Source organism: Sinohyriopsis cumingii, chromosome 1 (genome assembly GCF_028554795.1).
Source record: "Sinohyriopsis cumingii isolate HCF-2022 chromosome 1, ASM2855479v2, whole genome shotgun sequence".
In the NCBI taxonomy this organism is placed as follows: Eukaryota; Metazoa; Mollusca; class Bivalvia; order Unionida; family Unionidae; genus Sinohyriopsis; species Sinohyriopsis cumingii.
Window position 1 is genome coordinate 187098853 of NC_142961.1, and position 23237 is coordinate 187122089.

General features: G+C 39.9%; 1 protein-coding gene across 5 annotated transcripts in view; it reads left to right on the plus strand.

Moving 5' to 3' along the window:
* Window positions 1-17086, plus strand: part of LOC149808541 (uncharacterized) — a 70629-nt gene extending 53543 nt beyond the window's left edge. For all 5 annotated transcript variants that reach the window (XM_089978795.1, XM_089978778.1, XM_089978811.1 and 2 more), the window contains 3 exons: window positions 11768-12350; window positions 14213-14276; window positions 16732-17086. In XM_089978795.1, coding sequence (XP_089834921.1) covers window positions 12109-12350; window positions 14213-14276; window positions 16732-16944 — 519 coding nt within the window. In that variant the 5' untranslated portion in view covers window positions 11768-12108 and the 3' untranslated portion in view covers window positions 16945-17086. The remainder of the gene's footprint in view (window positions 1-11767; window positions 12351-14212; window positions 14277-16731) is intronic.
* The last annotated feature ends 6151 nt before the right edge of the window (window positions 17087-23237 follow it).

The following is a 23237-nucleotide window of genomic DNA, read 5'->3' on the forward strand; positions in this document are numbered from 1 at the left end:
TCGTCAATAACAATTCTTCGAAGCTGATTTATCCTTCGTACTCTGGACACTGCAAGATAGACTAGATTCGACCATTCGATGCGATTATCAACTATCCAAACAATTGTGTCCGTGATGGTTAGTCCCTGCGAGGAATGTATTGTTGTTGCGTATCCTAGCGTCCACGGGGATTTATCAGCACGTAGCGCGTCCTCGACGACGCTGATATCAACGAGCACGATATCATTCAGCACGAGAATTTGTTTTTCTGTCCGGCCTGGAATTTCAACTTCAATGTTCTGCCGCCGTGTGTCCGCGGGTCTATAACATAACGGCACTGGACGCGTTGGAAACTTTTCCTTATGCAACGTAAACAACTTCCGCTGAAGTGTGTCTCTGACTATCTTTCTACTCGCTACAATCAAATCGTTTGGTCTCCATGTTTCCCAGAATTCATTTAACGGTGTTTCCGGAATCACCTCGCGAATTATTTCACATTGAATTCTATCCGGCTGTAATCTGATTAATTTCTTAACCCCGCGCAGTTGTTCATCAAGTGCTCGGTAATCAGTATCGGTTTCTTCATAATAGTCCACAAAACCCTTTAACCAATCATGTGGACCCTCGCCGACAAATGGTGGTGGTTGGCCATGGTCCCCACACATGATTACTGCTGTATTCGCGCGCAGCAACCACTCAAGAAACATTTGTAAAGTATCTAACGAAACAGTACATATCTCATCCCAGATGATAATGTCGGGAATAAATTTTTCACCCATTCGATCAGGAGTCCACTCACCGCCGCTGTATCGAAAAAAGCTGTGATAAGTAACGGCGTCAACATTTCGTTGTTTTATCTCTCGCGCTAGTCTATGGGTCGGTGTAAGCACGATTATACTTGCCCGCGTTCGAAATAATTCAATTGCCCGAGTCGTCTTTCCTGACCCGCCACAGCCGCTTAAATAAACCGTCTTGTGTCTACAAATTGGATCAGAACACGATGGTGCATTAGACCATTCTGACAATTTATCACCGCGTAGGTAATTGTTCTCAACGATGACATTTGCTGACGGGGAATAATCGCGTCGTATTTCATTTTTAATTCTCCATGTACCCCAACTCTCGTCCGGACTAGTAAACTCGGCTACGTTTTCCTTATACGCTACGTCTATATAAAACGAATCAACGGCTACTCTAACCGCGGTGTCGGGAAATCTATTTATCATCGAGAATAAATTGATAGCGGCGTAACCCAGCATAGACGCCCTCAAATGCGGGTATGCCGGGCTGTCTCCATCGCTGTAAGTAACAACTGTACCCAGCCTTGTTCCATTGGACAAGAAAGCTGTTTTGCAGTTCACGTATCTATTTTTCGCCACTGCGTCCTTGATTACGAAATCATATTCTGCGTCATCTATAATTAGCCGTGAGCAATATCGTTTGTAGTCGCAGTTTTTTCCACCTTGTGTGAACTTACCAATTATTCTTCTACCGAGATCTTTTGCCTCTCTGTTTCGTTGGTTGAATATCCTCCTGGACCATTCGATGATATATTCCTCGTCGGCATCAATGTGTTTTCTGGATTCGTCAATTATGCTATCTAGACGCTCCGGTTCTGGTAACCAGACTTTAGTCTGCGCCCGGTATGATATAATCGCGTCACTGACAATTAACGATACAAGCATGCTACAATCAATCATATACCGTAGCAGCGCTATTGGCAGCCACTTCTTTTCAGCCATGTGTCTACCGATCCAAATATAACAACAGCGATGGAGTCCTGCCGCGAATTCAAATGATACTATGCGAGCGAATCCGGTTAAATCAAAATCAGGCAGTGGTCCATTAATAGCAACACGAGTCATTTCATGACTGGGGTGTCCAAATCGTTTGAAATACTCAGCGGCGGATCCATACCCGAGAAAACTCGCTGGATAACAGGCAACCATATCAACGGAAATCATAGCGTCGCGGTTGTATTCAGTGTTCCATAGTCCACCGTGATAGTATTCCAAACAACTGGATTGTACATCCGGCAGAAATTCCTTGCGCGTTGGTCTCCACGCATTTTTCCTTGCTGCAACATGAGCCGCAACCGATGGAATCGTAAAACAATTTGTTAGCAGTTGTTCATCATGCTCCTCAAATTCTATGGCGGTTTTTTTCATCCTGTTGTGAAATGCTTCAGTGCGATATAATTCGCCGTTTGGTCTTACAAACTGATCAAAGGTATCCGCATCGTTTTCAGCGCTGCGAAGTAACCACACTGATACAGGGTCGTTTTTACATAAGTAGGCAATAGCATCAAATAGTTTCCTCTCCGCGAGAAAACCATCCCGGGAGAATTGTTCTCCCAGGAATTCTTCGGGTATATACTTTACTGTTCTATCCCGTGGAAATATTGTGATCGCGGGCGTCCATGCGTGTTCGTTATGATCAATAATTTTGATTGGGGTTCCCTTCGATTTATACTTCGATTCGTATAATACTTCACCGGTTATCGTTGTAACGGTTATTGGAAATCTCAGCGATGTTTCTAATCTCGCTATGTCGCTGATGGTTGCTCCACGCTCTTTTACGGTTAGTTCCCACTGGTTGATTTTGCTACGTCGTAAATCAGTCAATTTGTTTCCTCGACACGCATTTGTAAAATGCTCTATTATTCGTTCTGCTACACAATTTATCCCAGTTGACTGTTTCATCGGTTTCAGTTTTCCGATATCAGGTTTCTTATTTAACGGGTATATTCCATAAACAACTGCTGTTTCAGGATACGCTCGTTCATAGTATGGTCTGTCAACTCCGGTTAACAGCCCCGGCTTGGAGTCGCGGCTGACAGTGACTGTTTTCATGTCGCTGAGAACTGGTTCAAATTTATCACGTATGATCCAATCGCCTGATTCCACCCGGACAATAAATTTTACTCTGAAGAAATATCTTTTACCGTCAAGTTGTGATATTATCATTGCTGCGCGGTTGTCGTTCATGGTAGCATCAACAACACCATCAATTCGAAATGTTGACCAACTATGAGATGCACCATCACGCTTGAATTCATTGATACAATCGCGTATTTTATTCAACAGGGTTTTATCGTTTATTAACGCTTTTGGTGTGTCCTTGAGGACTCTATCGAGATTGAACTTAATATTTTTCCAGGGCTTAATTACTGCTAATCTCTCAAACTCATCCATATAATTAAAACAAGTATTTAAATGAAAGAATATAGTATAATGAATCACTGCAAATGGTTGATGATTGGGTCGATAACCCCGTGCAATAAATCATGTAGAGGTGAATTCTGCGGGTATCATTTACAAAGCGTTCGTAATGGTTCTCTTGGCCCTCTCCCGTGCTTGGTTTGCCACGTCGGTGTAAGAGGAAAATCACAGTTATGTATTAATTGTGGCGGAAAGCGATACAGGGAACTAAAACGCTATTATGACAAGCGAATTAAAAACGCCGTCATTGACCCCACCGCCGATTTCGTCATTAAAACCCCCCAAGACTACGTTGAAAGATTCATAATTAAACCAAATAATAAATTAGACAAATAGTATTATTATACAAATGGACCAAGAATTTCAGCCGCATCCTGTGTTCGTCAGTTACGAGGCGTCTCGCGACGGCATTGTTAGAAACCGCAAACTGAAGAAGCCGGTTGGTACCGTAAATAATCACGGGTATTTAATGTTTGGTGCCGGAAAGAAGAAATATCTCTGTCACAGAATCATCTATGAATGTTTTCACGGATTAATCGAGAATGGGCTTGTTATTGATCATATTAATAATAATAAGACTGATAATTCTCTTACAAACTTGCAAGCCATCTCTCAGAGTGAAAATAGTAAAAAAGGCCAAACCGGTAAATACCCAAAGAAAGCAAAACCCGTAAAGTCATTTGATACAACAACTCACGAGGAAAAAATATTTCAGTCGATGAATGAAGCCAGTAGATACTTTGACATTTGTATCGCCTCAATACGAAAAGTAGCAGAACGAGTATATCAAACAGCAATCTCAAAAAAGACCGGGCATAGAATTCGATTTTCATATGTAGATACGAAGTCACCGGCGCCTATGGCGCTGACGAGGTCACGTCTAACGAATTATTAAACACCTCGGGATTGATACACGGGGTTTCATTTTTCTTTTTATTAATATTTTTGATATTAGAAACAAGATGTTTTATAAGAATAATGAATATCGAAGACATCAATAATATATTAGCCGAGATTTCAAAATTAAAAAATCAAGGAATTGAATTATCTGATGGTCTCGACAGTGAAAAAATATTATCCGATTATGAAATTATTAACGAACAATCGAAACGGGGGCGTTTTACCCTGGCCCGCGAGTATTTTTTTATAAAACGATTACAACATACGATCAATGAAAACTTGTACCACAATGACGCAAATGCATTCATTGGACTATTCACTGCCGTTGAAATAATACGAAAAAAACTTGGACGTGTTTATGAACGACGCAGGGAGATTTCTAGTAAAATCAAAAACATTAGAAGAATTATAGACGGAGCCTCCGGCGAGAAATTAGAAATTGCTTCGCAATTGCAATAATGGTAGGTGAATCACTTACTACTCGGCTAGCCAGAGAGCGGCTAGCAGCGCTTAAAAAGTTCATACCGTTACGAGACAGGGTCCGAGAACAACTTCAAACGCGGCAGCAAATGCAAACTGATTTTACTGTTGGAAGCGAACAACTCTTTGCCCCGGTAACTAAAGCGACCAAAGATGTTACGGCGGCAACTGTACCCGTTCTTGGTGCGCTTGAAAAGATAGCGGCTCAGACCGAACAAACAAAAAGGTCTTTAGAAACACTTCCTGCAAAAATAGCGGCTGCTACAACACGGAGGCCACCACCACTCGCTATAACCGAACCACAAGAACCTTATGTTACAATGGCCGATGAAGAAGAACTAGGTGCTACTGCGAAAGAACCAGAAGAAGAAATACCCGAAGAAACACCAGAAGAAGAAATACCGGAAGAAAAAGAGGGGAATATACCCCGTATTGTACTCAAGAAGAACACAATAGATGAAATTAGAGGCTTCAGCAGCAGGGAAGAATTAATTAATTTTACTGCCAACAATTTTGCTAAGAGCATACGAGATAAGAAGCATATCAATAGCGGTTACGAGAAAAATATAAAGTCGTTAAAGGACTGGGCAAGAATAGTGTATTTAGCAAGTAAACATAAAGATGCATTACCACATCGTAGTAAATCCGATTACGACGCATTCCACAAGGAAGTTAAGAGTATAACACCAAAAAAAGGAAAAGGATACCCTGTTGGTAAAGAATCCTACGGCGTTACCTGCCCTAATAGTGTTCTCAGTGATATATCACGGCTGGAAGTACTAATTGGAGGAAAACGAGCCGGAAATAACTCTACGGAAATAATCAATGAGGCCGCTGATATTTGCAAGCGTTTATTTGCAGGCGGTATTATGGACATTAATGCATATCGAACGCTCATAGACGAACTCGTGGATGATTAATTGGAAAACTGGTGTTTTTAATAAGGATGATCATACACTACAACCATGATAAACCAGTACTCGTCTACGTGGTAAACTCGCGATTGCCTGTTTACCGCGCGTACTATGGAGATGGTCTCGGTAGCACCATTGCGGGGTTATTTACAAGAATGGCTCCAAAAGTAGCGCCGTTAGCCAAACAATTAGGAATGAAGGCTATTGATGTTATTCGTGATAAGGGAATTAGTGCTATTGGAGATGTTGCCGGAAAGGCGCTTTCAGCTGCGCGAGACAAACTAATGTCGTTGGTGAAATCCAGGAGAAAAAAACAGAAACCACCGGTGATGCCATCAACGACAGTGATGCCTGCAAATGTCAGTAAAGTAATAAATAACGCCGTGGAAGAAAAATTAGAGTCGTTGGCGACGACTCAGTCGTTGGCGACTTCGCCATCCGCCGATGCGGCAACCAACGCGCTCATGAACGCGATAGCGGGGAGTGGTTTAAATTCAAAGAATTTACGACGAAAAAATCGCAATTGAAAACATCAACATGATAAATAATAAAATGTTTGCGCGTACCGCTGACCCCGCGTTTGATATGGACGCCCCAGTACGCAGGGATGATTCTGTCCGTGATTATCAATATTATTCTTATTATGCAGCGCAACCTGACCTACGATCGCGAATTGAACTTCAGGTCCAAGATACCAGTAAATACTTTCTGCCGTGTGAAGCGTTTATCGAAATCGAGGGAAAACTCGTGACAAATGTCGCCGATAATGCACCATACGCAGATGACCATCGTGTTCGAGTTGGCTTCGTCAACAACGGTATCATGGCGTTATTTGAGAGCGCCAGATATCTTATTGACGGGCGAGAAATTGAATCAATAGAACGCGAGGTTGATGTTGCAACGACGATAATTGGGTTGGCGAGATACTCGGATGATTATACAAGATCGGCGGGCCCATCTATAATGTTCGCAAAGGACACCACTAATAACGCTGATCATATTCAGTATATCAACGTGCTAGCGAAGGAAAATATCGCAGGTGATCAGGCTGAAGCAGCCAATCCAGATCGCAGAGCAAAACCAGGCGCTGATTTCAATATTATAAAAAGTCTTAACGGTAATTACAATATGGGATTCGCAGCACGAGTAGGAATGTTGCAAGGACCACACCGACAGTTTTCATGCGCGATTCCACTCCATCACATATTTGGATTCTGCAGAAATGTCAGAAAAGTTGTCTATGGGGCTAAGCATACAATCGCGCTGACGCGAAGGGGCGATGATAACAATGCAATATGGCGTGCTGCTGGCGTCACTGCCGGTAAAGTCGTTTTAACTAAAATGGCATTGTGGATGCCGGTGCTGACTCCATCAGTTACCACGGAAGCACGATTGTTAGCATTTATGGAACAGGGAGGGAAATCGTTGTTGAGTTGGCTAGCGGTAACAACTGATGCTAAAGAGGATAACGTCGCCGATACGTTTACATGGCACCTGGCGTCAAAACAGGGTGTTTCAGCCCCGCGTCATATATTCATAGCGCTGCAGAATAGGGAACGATTGGGTAGTCAAGAACGCAGCCATATGATATTTGATCAATTAGGAGTCAGGGATGTTTCGCTGAGAATAAACGGACAACAGGAACCATCCGAGGATATACAGCTTAATTACGGTGACAACCATGTCGCACGTGTGTATCATCGATTGCTGTCATATATGGGTCGTGATCAAAACGTCGACACTGGTTTGCAAATATCACAACTTGATTTTAAAAACCTGTATCCGATTTATTACTTTTCGTTGGAACATCTTGATTTAACGAGACAATCCGTCGTTGATATACACTTCCGAGCTCGTATAGCCCCGGCTGGTGCCAATTATAGAGCGGTTGCTGTCATTCTCAGCGATAAATCAATGCTGCTAGAAGGTGTTGGTGGACGAATGAGAATCGTTGATGCGCCAGTGGAAAACATGTAATTGAAAGCACAAAACGCGTTTACAATAAAATGTCGTATAGTGTCGTCAGTGTAGAGTTGACTGATGGTCAAGTCAAGAAATTACGATCAAAGTCGGCTAAACAATGCGGAACCACAATAACGCTGAAGCCGTCACAGATGGCAGGTGGTAATCATAAGATATCGTTGACGGCGCGTCAAATAAAACATTTCAATGATGCGATGAAGAATAAAAAGGGTGTTCAAATAGATTTTTCAGCCGCAGCGATTAAAAACATGGAAAGGACCGGTGGGATATTTCCGCTGTTAGCTGCGATTCCGGCATTAATTGCCGCGGCCGCACCAGCAGTGGCTAAGGCGGCGGCGTTAGGAGCCGTTGGTACCGCGGCGGGGATGGCATTGAAGAAGGCAACCGGGAAAGGCTACAAAAAAAAACGACCCGTGGCCGGAAAGGGTCTAAGACTACCGGGAACCCCGTATTCATGGTACTCGGGAAAGGGTCTAAGACTACCGGGAACCGTTTATTAACGCAAGAGTCAATGACTCCCATGTCTAATTTTGATTTAATAGACGCCGCAGACGCGCTAGCGATAAAAAACTTCAGAGGTGTTTTTATGAGGGATCAATTGCCGGCGGCACCAAGGAATATTGAAACCGGCATAATTAACCTCGATGGGTCCTCCGGAGCGGGAACTCATTGGGTTGCGTACGCGATTGATCCGCGCGCGATCGTCTATTTTGATTCATACGGGTTAGCCCCGCCGAAAGAGTTCATGCGGTATATCCGGGCGTGTTCAGCCCGGGCGTGTTCAGCCCGGGTTTTTTATTCCACGCTGCCAACACAGCAATTGAGTGACCCACCGATATGTGGCCGTGAGGTATTGAACGTACTCGCGGCGATTTCATCATCGCGGAAACCACCTCATGTGGTTGTAAACGAATACACTAGTGGGAAATTTAGAGACAATTACATTAGATAATAATGATTGATATTTGGGGACGACCGGTTTCGGCGCTGAAAGAATCCACGGAAACGGCCGCCGCCGACATAAAAAAACTAATTGAGGATGAAATCGCTGATACGTTGAATCTAACAAGTGTTGACCCGGGCGAAATAGTTGTATTTCAAGACCGCCAGGGTAAATTGAAATCCGGTAATGTGTCACTGAATGACGTTTTAATACGACAGCGTGATGCCGCCGAGAACGCTATCGCGCTGTATACCAGCGACGGACGACTCAAACCGGGTGAAGATATATCGATAATAAATGGAAAAATAAGTACACTTGGCGACAATTATATAACCATGTCGGATTCGTTAAAAAATTTGTATAATAAATTTAACATACAAGCAATTCAGTTCGAGGGGGTACAAGTATCTGTCGCCGGTATGCAATTCATTATCAATAGTTTTTTTGGAACCGCGATGATAGCCGAACCAAATCTTAAAACAATAACAAATGCTATTTTGGAGTTTACGGCGATGTCGGCCAATTTACCCCTGTTGCGAAAAAATGTTAACAGGATCGATGACAACTTTGATAAATTCTTTGGTAAAAAAAATACCAAGCCGGATGAGATTACAATAACTATAAATGATATCACTGCGTATGGACAGGAAATAAAAACAATCAAAACTGATGTTGCAACAAACAAAAAGAGTGTAGACGCGCATGAACGGGAAATAGAAATAATCGGCGCTAATGTTGCAACGATCATAAATAATGTAGACTCGCATGGACGGAAAATAGAAACAATCAAAACTGATGTTACAACGATCATAAATAATATGGACACGCATACACAGGAAATAGGAACAATCAAAACTGATATTGAAGCGAACAAAAAAAATATAGACGCGTATTGGCGGGGAATAGGATTAATTAAAACTGATGTTGCAGCGAACAAAAAAGGTATAGACGTGCATACATATGAAATAGGAACAATCAAACTTGATGTTGCAGCAAACAAAAAAAGTATGACCGAGAATACACGGGAAATAGAAACAATCAAAACTAATGTTGTAACGATCATAAATAATGTAGACGCGCATTGGCGGGAAGTAGGAATAATCAGAACTGATGTTGAAACGATTAAAGACGGACTACCGAGAATGGCAGAGCAACTCGAAAAAATAAAAACCCCTCATGAGAACATCATCAACACAGTATACACAATTCGGCATGGATCATTCGATTGGACTCCTACACAGAATACAGTAAATATCACCGCAACTGTTAAGGGTATTTATCGACTGACACTGGTTTCAATGATGCAGTTTAATATATTATCGTCGAGTTCATCCGGGTTTAACAATACAATATCAACAATTATAGACAAGAACGCAACTGAACAGTTTACAATTTATGCCGTTGATGGAAATCTAGCCCGGGCAAACATTACATGGTATGTGGAATTTGCAGCGAATCTAAGTAATTAAAAACACTAGCTCTTTTAAAATAAAAATGACCACCAAGGAAGTTGAATCAGAGGTATCACCGACGTCACATCAATATCGATTCGATACCGTAAAAGAATTCTCCGCGAACTTGAAAACGCTTTCCGAACAATACCGTGTAAAAATAAAAAAATACCGTCGTAAAATAACCGCCATCGACGCGGTCGTGTACTCGGTATCGGGTATAGTAGCTGGCGCCGGTGTTATTTTATCCACGATGACCACGATAGCCCCGATCGCTGTTCCAATCGCTGTTTCCGCGATGACAACAGTTGCTGGAGTCGCCAACGCAATCACTAGGAAGATATCATCGTGTTTTCAGAAAAAACTCAACGAGTACACAGTAAAACATCAAATAGTATCCGACGCGTACTCGAAATTATCCGGGTTGATCTCGTTGTCAATTGATAATTTGTTCGTATCCGATGTTGAATTCTCCACGATGGTCCAGTTGTATAGCTCCGCGATGTCAAAAATCGAGGATTTTCAACTGGAAGCCGAAACCACCTGGTTGTTAAAATTAGACACTAAAGACAACGAATAATAATAATGTCGCTGAACCCCGAAGGGTCTCAATTACTTCAGCGGATCGCGGAGAACACCACTCCGGTACAAACAAGTATGATATCGATAACATCAACGAAACCCGAATTCAGTGTGAACTTCCCATCACCGGTTCCAGTAAAGGAAATAGCGCTGGCAAAATTGCGAGTATATCACAGTTGGCCTAATATCCGAGCGGACGCATTTAACGGACAACAACCTAATAACTCGCTGGTTTTTGCACGGACAAATAAACCCGATGGAACCCCAAACTGGGAGGAGGTTACAATACCAACTGGGTCATACCAAATAGAGCAAATCAATAAAGAATTTCAACGCAGGATAAAATCGATCACAGGAAAGGAATCAAAAATCGCTATTACGGTTCATGAACCGACGTTATCGTCGACGATTGAAATAAGCACACCGGGGTATATGGTTGATATTTATAACAGTTCAATAAGAACCATACTAGGTTGGCCTGAGAATCCACCCGCGGACACCCCACCATCAACTATCCTCAGACACGATAACGGAGATGGTGGTAGGCATATTGCTCCATACAACGTAAATATTGCATCAGTGATAGCGATTAATCTAGTGTGTGATGTTATCGAAGGGAGTTACCAGGTGGATACCAAGCAATCAAATCAGGCTCAACAGGGATATATCCTTTATTCGTTTTCACCAACAGCCCCTCCGGGATTTTTAATCGTTGAGAGTCCGATTAATCCGGTCTATATGCGATGCCATGATCGGTTTTTAACGAGAATTAATTTTAGACTTACCGATCAGTCAAATAACCTAATTGATCTACAGGAGGAGGAGTTAGTGATCACTCTGTTTGTAAGATCATTGTAAATAACCACTTAGCAGCAGAGGGGGTAATGACATCGACGCGGTCGTCGCTGTGCTTACCGGACGCTGACGACACTGGGGATCGGCGCGCAGAAGGTGTTAATTAAACCAAATGACGACGCGACGATCCCCCAACGACGTCGTCGTTTTTTTTTTACCAGGCGCTGACGACACTAGATCGTTGAGTGCAGAAAGTAATAATTAAGCCAAATAACGATTGGACAAAATGTCCGATTCGCCCCCTCTGCTGCTCGTAATAACTGGATTTCAACTCTTTTCATAAATTTCATAAATCATATCCCATTCGAAATGTAATATGAACTAGTTCTCGCAGTTTTCTCATTAAGGTCGCATGTAGTACTATAGGCATGTAATAGGATAGTTATGTATATAGTACCGGTAGTTCATTACAACATGGTAAATTGTGTCATAGCTAAATTAAATATCTCATGTTTTCAGTGCGTGTGATGTCTGACGCGACCCACCCAGAGGACAGCTACCGTGTGAAAACGGATACGGTTCAACTGAAGGTTAGAGGTTCATACGACATCTGTATTAATCCGTAACTGCGACAAGAGTTTTGATGCTATACTAAAGCTTTCAGCTCGATCTGAATGAATGAGGCGAGTATTTTTCATGTAACACGAAGCAGAGCTTGAATTCAAATATCAGCCCTATAGTCTGCAATTTCAAATGTCTTTGTGAGTCTATGTGCTTCAGTAAGGCCTATTGTTTTAAAAATGAGAATTAACAATGTAGTTTATTGCTAAAATGCAGTAGCTAGACTGCCAAATTGTACGATGTGCGATTCTCTGGATCCCTTTATCTCTCTTGCTCCATGTCCTCCACCAACCGCGGAAGGATACAAACTGTTCTGGAGCCTTGTGAGGAACGTTTCGTTGACTGAATCAGAGTTATCTTCCATCACAACAAGGTGTGGCATCAAGCCAGTTAATGATGATTCTTATCTTGGAACCGTCACCATCATAGTCGTCTGTGTCATCGTACCCGTCGCTATCGTCTTGTTCCTCTGTGTTGGAATGTAAGTAGATTCTTTCCATTTTTAATCAATCTTCCTTGAGGTAAAGTGAACGTTATGCAAGACATCATATGATCCATTTATATCAGGGGTACTAGCAGCATTATTTTTTGGGGGGTGGGGGGTGGGGGTGGGGCAAATATATAGTGGTCAACAATTAAGTTTTACGAATGTAGGCCGAAGCATGTTTAGAGGTGAAATGCGGATGGGGGGAAGTGAATAATTTTTTGCTGGTGAAAGGTCAATGCATAAATATTGAAAGCGTATTGTTAACGTTGCAAGTGAAACACGAACCAGTGTGCCAAAATCCTTCTCAGAATACATTCAGGCTGTTCTCATTTTCAGCATATCCATTGCTTTGTGAAGCCTCATATAACTGATGAGTATGTTTCAGAATGTTACAGAACTCTCATTAATATATTTGTCAAATGTCTTGCATAACGTATTAGGTTAACTTTCGATCAACATTTTGGTCGTCGGACATGTGTCATTTGATATCGAATTTACAGAATACATGGCTATGTATGATAGCTATATATTTAGGCTGGGGGGGGGGGAGAGATTTATTCGTTTTCATCGTCTTTATAAAAAGCGACAATCTAGGAAATGTAAAGTAATTTCCCATGAGTAATAATGATTCGCTTATAATACACATACGAATTTATCGCGTTTTCAAACTGGTTAGAAAACAAAGTCTGCAGAGATCTACTTTTGTGGCTACATTTCGACAAAATTTTCAAAGTGACAAAATCGCGTTAACATTTTTCGTTTTGAGGACTGGATGACGTTTGTGATGGTTTAACAGTCGCTTCCGAGTTGCCGGAAAGTCGTTGGCTTGTGACATTAAAGAATACGTTGACTTCCTAAAATTATCAGACATCAGACTTTTATCCCCTAGATTAAAACTGGATTGTTCGTCAAGATTTTCTGATTGCTTTTTAAGTTTGACGTTTTATTAAATGAATGCCGCACACGTTTTGGTAAGTAGTTCTGTGAGGTATGCTATTCGTTCTGCGACATCGCAATCAAACACCCCAGTTTGATTTGCTGACGTCAAGGAGAGTGTTCTGACACATTGCTTACCCTAGTACCCAACTGTATGAGGAATCTTGTCTTGTTTCATTTTTATTTTCTTAAACCGTTAAACCGTCGTTTACTTGAGCTTTGCAACGTTCGAGTTCGTCCAAGATGGTCAATCCGTACCCAAGTAATTCGTACCCAGTAGAAATTGGTCGTTGCGTACCCAAGGTTATGGTCGTTTCGTACCCAAGGTGATGGTCAATTCGTACTCATTATTTATTGTACACGTTCAAATATACCGTATTGTCACATTTACCGCTCCCTGTCTAATAAACTATTCCTGCCATACAAATTGCATGAGTAAAGCATATCCGGGGAAAAAATATTTACTTCTGTATTTTAAAGCTATATTTTTAATGTTTTAAATAAATAAATAAACTCATGCATGCTTGGATTCTGCCAGTGATAAAACATCTATATAATGCGCCCCAGGTTATATGGCATACATCTGTCACCAAGGCAATGCCTGAAATCGAATATGTAACAGTTTGAAATATGTAGAAAATATATTGTTCATGTAGTCTTGGTGGTTATAGTTGTACCTTAATGTTTGCAATAAACGACTCTAGTTTTGGGTACGAAATGGCCATAGCATTGGGTACGAAACGACCATTGTTTTGGGTACAAAACGACTCATTTGGGTACGAAACGACTCATTTGGGTACGAAACGACTCATTTGGGTACGAAACGACTTAGGTACGGAGCTACTTGGGTACGGAATGACATGCTTCGGGCACTTATTGAGTTATAGTCACTGACATTAATCACCTTTTGCATGCTTCAGATATTTGTGGCATAGGAGGCACACCCAAGAAGTACAGATGTCCGATCCTTGCAAGCCACTTGCAGTGAGTAATACCCTTGCATACTTCTGATAGCGACATTCTAAAAATCCAGTAGTATTCTAAAATAGTCGGTCAGTGCTTTTCGGACAAAACACGTACGTGGTAATTAAGTCTGATGAAGTAACACGGTATTGTCAATAGTCTCTCAACTGTAGCCCTTTTATTCTGAGCCGATGTAACTGATTATATTTAGATATCTTTTTGCAGTTTCATAATGCCCATACTTTGCATATTGATGTATAAACAGATTTGGTCTATACAAAGGAGATGCAGTTAGACTCAAACCATTCACGTCTTGCAAAAAATATATTTAAAAGGAGACAAGAGAAATTATTTTTCGACCCATCTCAAGTACGTTCACGTAGTGAAAGATTTAAAGAAAGGCATATTAAGACAGAATATTATGCTTATTATACCCCGCTTATGTATAGGTGTGTGTCGATAGGAATCCTGTATCCGTCTGAACGACAGTCCTTTCTCTAGGCAGAATCTCTTTTGTGTAATTAGTCCTGCAGTTTGTGATGGGTTGACATGCAACTTGGTAGATAGTGTGGCCATTTTGCACATATCGACAAACCACTTTACTTTCTTAGTGCTTGTTTGAGTTATTGCCTATTTTGGCTTGTGACCTGACATTATCTATGACGTAACATATCCCTTAGATTTTGATGGATCCTCATGAAAGCTGGAGAATGTCATGACCTTGACCTTAACATGTGCATGTCAAGAGAATAGTTTGTTTGAGCAATATTTGTTACAGGTATTGTCTTTTTGGTATTTTAGCTTAATGCAGCTAAAGACAAGCTCGTTAGAATATCAAGTCTGCAGGTTTTAATGGACTGTCACGGAATTTGACAACTATTATGGTCATTATCTTAGGATACGTATCGAACTTTCAGAACTTTGTTGTAATTATTACCATTTTGTTCTCGGATTCAGCCAATGTGGGTTTGTGAGAAAGCTTGCCAGTAGCTTCTCGTAGGTTGGTGTTTCTTTTTTGGGGGTTTTCCCGGGTTCTTCCTCCACCATTAATACTGGCCGCCATGTATAGCATATCCTGTGCAGAAAAATGGCGTTAAACCCTACAACAACAACAACAACAACCATTTTGTTGTTTAATTCGTTGTATAACACAAAGTAGATAGCGTAGCTAATTTTCCTGATTTTGTTGTTTTGCCATAAATGTTGGTAAATATTATGGGAATAACCATAAGCTGCATATATCGGCAAATCGTTTTGTATTTTTGTTATTGACATGTCTTTTGTATGGACTATTTTGAAACGTGGTACGTATGATGACCACACTCTTTAAGATGTATCTATTTTTGACCTACGTTACAGCTGTATCCAGTGTATACTAACGTTTGAAAAAATGCAACTACTCTTGCCGTGTTTAGTGTGAAACTTGGCATATCGTATAGTCATCAAACCAGGCACTTTGATCAATGATTGCCTGTGCTATATTGGCATAAAACTTATATAATGATGTGGTCAATAACTCGTTTGTTTCACTCAGAGAGTTGGGATGTAGGACAAGCGAGGGGTGTGGGACATGTAAATAACTCGTTTGTTTCACTCAGAGAGTTGGGATGTAGGACAAGCGAGGGGTGTGGGACATGTAAATAACTCGTTTGTTTCACTCAGAGAGTTGGGATGTAGGACAAGCGAGGGGTGTGGGACATGTAAATAACTCGTTTGTTTCACTCAAAGAGTTGGGATGTAGGACAAGCGAGGGGTGTGGGACATGTGAAAATATATTTATACGGTAAAATTGCCCACCATTTCTCAAGTTCTTCTCCTCACGCCAATAATTGATGTATTCACGCAGAGCTAATACGTGAGAACACCACTGATAGTAAACATCCATTTTATTATTCCTATCCTATGACTGATTCTAAAAGATATGACAGTTGGCAAGAAGCTAGACACATCAATAACTCTGGCGTCTGTGTGCGTGTCCGTCTTCATGTCTGTCCACACCAAATATTAACCATAATGTTTAAATATATTTTTTCTTTCATGTAAGTACCATATTATTCCGTTCTCCTAAAATTTTGCATATAACCCTGATATAGACTTGACATTTGGTACTGTCAACATTTCGCTTTATCTTAATACTAGATTTATAATATTGCAGAAAAAAAGAAAAAAAAAACGTGCACAAAGTATATTCATATGCAATAATTTGTTTTCCTTGGTTATTAATGTCGCTTGGATTTAAAATTAGACGCAATGATGTAACGCCCCTTCTAATAAACTTAATAAACTTGATCAAAGTCGGTCATAATTATGCTTATTGTATGAGTTGAAGGGTTCTGAATTAATGTGACATCACAGTGTTAGATATGAGACCAGGAGCCAGTAAGTCTTCATATTTCAGTCTCAATACGAAACTGTTAGTATCACTCTTTGGAGATCTTGTTTGTTTATCTTTCACGTTTCTTTTCCAATTTGTTAGATAAATGGTAACGACTTAAATGGAACTGAACTTAGAAGACGAACGCCATATGAGCACGATAACCTGGCTTACTCGAACGCGAGTAGGACAGCATCGATGGATACGCGCTACCAGACGGTTGACCCCGTACTTTCTAACCATCATAACGGGTATAATTCATTCAATATGGACAGTATCAAAGATGATCACAAGAACAATTCCAATATGAAGTAAAGATATTTTTATGAGAATATTTTAAAAATTCGACTCATCAGATCAGTTGAATGCATCCTTTGTTATTGTGAAAATGCAATTTAATGAGTGTTTGTTGAGATTCTGGATAAAAAGAATTTGACTAAACACATGTTATGTACAATTATGTCCGTCAAAGAGCTTTTATTTCAACCCTGTGCATGTCAAACCTATGGATAAAGTAATCTGCGACGACCAGTTTGATATGGTCATTATATAGTCATTATACAGTCAAACAGAATCCTTCATATACATCGTCACATAATGGGCAATTTCCAAAGTAAGTTTAGAACTATGCGTCAGACAATCTGCAAAGCATCGAACTCGAGGCTAAATTTTCCTATTAAATACAGATGCGCAATGAAAATGCTTTTTTTTCCTCACATTCCTGAATAAAACGCGCGCGCGTGTTTGTGTGTGTGTGTGTGTGTGTGTGTGTGTGATTTGGATTTTCAATTTCGGTCTAACAATTTTTTAGTCATATCGCTACGATGTCTTTAGGGTTTTCCGGGTTCTTCCTCCACCATTAATACTGGCCGCCATGTATAGCCCTATCGCGCTGAAAAATGGCGTTAAACCCCACAACAACAACAACAACGATGTCTTTAGTGTGGCAGTTTATATGATGTCTAGCACTGGGGCATGCCGCGGACATGTATCATCATGTCCCACCTGATCACATTATTCTGACACCAGGCTGACCAGTCCTAACGCTAACTTCTTAATGCTGAGCGCAAAGCGAGGCCTCTGTTAGTATCATTTTTATGTAATTTGTACGACTCGATCGGGGTTCGAACCGGCGACCTCCTGCATCCGAGGAGGAAAAGTTGCGATAGAAGAGACTAAATGGTGCAATGCTCACGCAACTTTAATATTTTTTCACCTAACGATGGAATGTAAACTGTTACATTTACACTGAATAAGGATGGAATGTAAACTGTTATACTCAATAACGATGGAATGTAAACTGTTACATTTACACTGAATAATGCAGTACGAACTTTAAAAGCATTGAAACATATATCATAGTTTAAATAACTGTGGATGAAACCTCGTGATAATGGCAATAAACAACGTCTAAATTGTGTGGTGAAATTGCCTGTGTAAATCATGCAAACGTGAACAGGTAAAAATTTAAGACCACCCTCAACCATTAAGACTACGCTAGACAGAATCAAATGCTGATATAGCCGTCGATACAACGTTGGTATAGAACTGATATTACTTTATAGATAAATCTGAGAAGAATAATGAAACATAAGAATAGTTTCAACATTGGATTTTTAAACTCGAAACAGGTCTTCTGTACGTGTAACAGAGGCTTTGTAAACAGTTATCCCCCTAACACAAAGATACACACACACTTAATTAAAGGGCCCTCGCACAATTAACAATGTTATTTGATTTGCATTTTTCGCCCACATTAGGCCTGCTCCAGGTTATTTGAACACTTGCCACACCACTGACGTGTAGCAAGGCGGATGGGTGCAAAACTTTAAGATTGCTGGATAAATTATTCAACCGCTGTGTATATTAGAAAGTACGTTGCAACTAATGTTGGGGCCCCGAGTGGCCGAGTGGTCTAAAGCGCTCTCCGTTACGGATCACTGCCATCTCACATCTCTCTGCGTGGGTTCGAGTCTAGGATTCGGCCAATGTGGGTATGTGAGAAAGCTTGCCAGTAGCTTCTCGTGGGTCGGTGGTTCTTCAAGGGGTTTTCCCGGGTTCTTCCTCCACCATTAATACTGTCCGCCATGTATAGCCTGTCGTGTGTGAAAAATGGCGTTAAACCCCACAACAACAGCAATTAATGTTTATCCTGATTAATATTAACAAATACTCATTTGATAATAGAAACCAATGACTGTTTGCCAGTTTGTTAACATCGTGATCGCATTATAAAGCTCTGGGGTTGAGTACAGCATTCAAGTGTTGAAAGATATATCCTCTCCTTGCTCTACGATTGTAAACACAATTAAAGGAATGTGAGAAAACATTTTGCTATACAAACAATAATGACCGGATAAAACTTAGGCAAAGTTCCCAGAGTACTGAATGAGTCAACGTTGTACATCGTTTACAAATTGCTACTTTTGGCACATGTTCATTTTCAGATAGAGATCCATTTTGTGTTTATTTGAGTCCATCTGAATCGTCCAGGGCAATGTATTATGATGGACCCTGAATCATCCAGGGCAAGGTGCTATAATGGACTCTGAATCGTCCAAGGCCAGGTATTATAACGGACTCTGAATAGTCCAAGGCAAGGTATTATAATGGACTCTGAATAGTCCAAGGCAAGGTATTATAATGGACTCTGAATCGTCCAGGGCAAGGTATTATAACGGACTCTGAATAGTCCAAGGCAAGGTATTATAATGGACTCTGAATCATCCAGGGCAAGGTATTATAATGGATTCTGAATCGTCCAGGGCAAGGTATTATGATGGATTCTGAATAGTCCAAGGCAAGGTATTATAATGGACTATGAATCGTCAAGGGTAAGGTATTATAATGGACTCTGAATCATCCAGGGCAAGGTGTTATAATGGACTCTGAATCATCCAGGGCAAGGTATTATAATGGACTATGAATCGTCAAGGGTAAGGTATTATAATGGATTCTGAATCATCCAGGGCAAGGTGTTATAATGGACTCTGAATCGTCCAGGGCAAGGTATTATAACGGACTCTGAATAGTCCAAGGCAAGGTATTATAATGGACTCTGAATAGTCCAAGGCAAGGTATTATAATGGACTATGAATCGTCAAGGGTAAGGTATTATAATGGACTCTGAATCATCCAGGGCAAGGTATTATAACGGACTTTGAATCATCCAGGACAAGGTATTATAATGGACTATGAATCGTCAAGGGTAAGGTATTATAATGGATTCTGAATCATCCAGGGCAAGGTATTATAATGGACTCTGAATCATCCAGGGCAAGGTATTATAATGGACTATGAATCGTCAAGGGTAAGGTATTATAATGGACTCTGAATCATCCTGGGCAAGGTATTATAATGGACTCTGAATCATCCAGGGCAAGGTATTATAATGGACTCTGAATCGTCAAGGGTAAGGTATTATAATGGATTCTGAGTCGTCCAGGGCAAGGTATTATAATGGATTCTGAGTCGTCCAAGGCAAGGTATTATAATGGATTCTGAGTCGTCCAGGGCAAGGTATTATAATGGATTCTGAATCGTCCAGAGTAAGGTATTATAATGGATTCTGAGTCGTCCACGGCAAGGTATTATACTGGATTCTGAATCGTCATGGGTATGGTATTATAATGGATTCTGAATCGTCATGGGTATGGTATTATAATGAACCCTGAATCGTCCAGGGTAAGGTATTATAATGGATTCTGAGTCGTCCAAGGCAAGGTATTATAATGAACTCTGAGTTGTCCAGGGCAAGGTATTATAATGGATTCTGAGTTGTCCAGGGCAAGGTATTATAATGAACTCTGAGTCGTCCAGGGCAAGGTATTATTATGGATTCTGAATCGTCCAGAGTAAGGTATTACAATGGATTCTGAGTCGTCCAAGGCAAGGTATTATAATGAACTCTGAATCGTCCAGGGCAAGGTATTATAATGGACTCTGAATCGTAAAGGGCAAGGTATTATAATGGATTCTGAATCGTCCAGAGTAAGATATTATAATGGATTTTGAATCGTTCAGGGCAAGGTATTATAATGGACTCTGAATCGTAAAGGGCAAGGTATTATAATGGACCCTGAATCGTCAGAGCAAGGTATAATAGTACTTTCTCACTAAGGTGAATCAATTTGTTTCTGGTTTTGCTTGGACTGAAGAACAATTTAAAAGTTACCACACGGTGATCGGCTTTTTTAAATAATTACTGCGGTCTTAAATAAAACTTTGAATGTCAGTATGTAGGTTTTCTGACTTATAAAACCATCGTCATTACAGTTTAATTACTTATTTATTACCTTTAACGTTGTTCTGAAAAGATACTCCCAGGAATAATTCAATCTTAAGCGCGTTAAGAATGCCCCTGCTGTATCTTTACATCATTTGTGTTAAATTTTGAGAAGCTCATAAATGTAGAATTAAAATTATTCACTGTAGCCTGATGCAAAATGTTGTAAAAATGAATTCAAAATGGACTCATATAGATAGACAGTAAACTTTGTCTAATGTGTGTGCTGTTTAATATTTTTAATATTATGCTATGTGGACAAATCACTTTATTTGATTCTGATTGGTCCAAATAAGCCCATGAAATTAAAGTACTTATCGGCTGCGATTGCGGGAAAACTGTTTTAATCCCACTTTCTGGAATGTTGTTTTCAATGAACATTTTAAAGGCAGCCATTTTTCAACCCGACTCGAGAAAGGAAACTGAGGAAAAATTATCTCGACTCTCTGAATATAGACAATTTACCCCAAAAGGGGTTTGTTAGGTCATTTATAACAATATCATCATAAGAAAAATGGCGTAAAATTCCAAGACATGGACAACAACAAGAAGTAAAACGTAGGGTATTGATCATTTGATAGCGGGTGGCATGGTGGCGGGAGACGAGGACGGTATGTCTGTACCATAGAAATAGAATCCACCCTATATACAAGCGTGGTTTAAATGTACACATACAGATGTAAATTAATTTACCTCTGTTCACATAAGAATGTGGACATAAACCGGTCTCCCAACTGACATAACCTTATCCAACCACAGATTATTTACGCAGTAAGTGTGTGATGCAAATCCGACTAATAAAGGATTTTTTTTACGTCTTCTGTACAGTCTAATGTTCCAAATTAAATATCCGCTCTTAAATACATTACAGTAAATATCTGAATTTCTGCATCCATTAATACTATTTCCACATGAAAATTGCGACAATGTAATGTTTAGTTGTTAAAGTGACATGTTAGGGTAAACAGTAGGCCGTACCGTATTAAACAATGTGACATCACACGCATTGATCATTCTGTTTTGAGAAAATTATCTTGTCGTTATGATGTTCGCTTGTTCTTTTGATGTTTAGTTTGTAAAAAAAAGTACAGTCTGCTTTTACTAGTTCAACTTTGTTTGGGACTATATTGTGTGTACAACAAAAGAATGGTGCATCGTCTGTCAGAATGAACGCAGTTATTCGTTCTTCTTTCTTGCTAACTAATTTCTATGGAGAAAAAAAAAAAAATACTGTGATAAAAAGAATCTCATATGGTAATGATTTAATATTACATTTATGAAACTCGTTCAATAATGCCCAGTGTTTGCTCGCCAAGGCTGTCAAAAACTGAACATTATTTAACTCGTTTCATAAATTCAGTATTAAATCGGTACCCATTTGAGACCTTGTGTGTGTGTATGTGTGTGTGTGTGAAAGATTGGCTGATTTTATTTCAGAGCCAAATGATATCCACTCCACGAATCATCTGAAGAGGCAATGAAATTAAATTTCTTTATCATCTTGAATTATCTCTTTCGTTTTTATCTAATCTAACCAAAAATTAATCCAGGCCGTGCAGGCATGAGAGAAAGTCGTTTTTAATGCTGAAAAAATATTACTTGTCTAAACAAAAAGCATTTAGACACAGCGCATGTATTTGGGTCGTGGGTTTTTACTTTTTTGTTGTTGTTGGGTTTTGTTTTGTTTGGGAAAATAGCTTTTTTATAACAAAGATCAAATAAGCAAATTACATTACAGTTGCACTAAATAATACTAAATTTGATGTTTTCTGTTCTGGAGAATATCCTCAAAACGTAATTACTGGGGGAAAAAATTGTTGATTTTCCTAGCTGAAACTTTTTTTTGCAAATTCTACCTGACATTGTAAAGAATTGAGAAGTATATTTCAGCTACAAATTAAAAAGATGGTTCTGCTGACTCAATTAAAACTTCCTGCAAGTTTTGGACACAATATTTTGAATTATTATGGACGTTTTTTAACGTTCTGTTTGATTAATACTTTGAAAATATTTATGAACATTTGCGAAGTACTAAAAAATCTGGATGTTAAGGGTATAGATTATATTTTAACTTAACGGCGGTCTTATGCGCTTAATTTTAATACGCATTGATTGATAGTGCGATGTACTGTAATATAATGTGTCTCTGATCACTTTTGGTATTTGTGTGTATCGCTGAGTAACATAAATCACATCAGTGTTTTTATGTCTACCTCAAGAAAAAATCCTAGCTGGATTTGATTGTTTGTCCAGCATCACATCATCATATACAACCAAATTATTAATAAATCCGTCTATGGAATCAACTGACGGTGCTTCATCA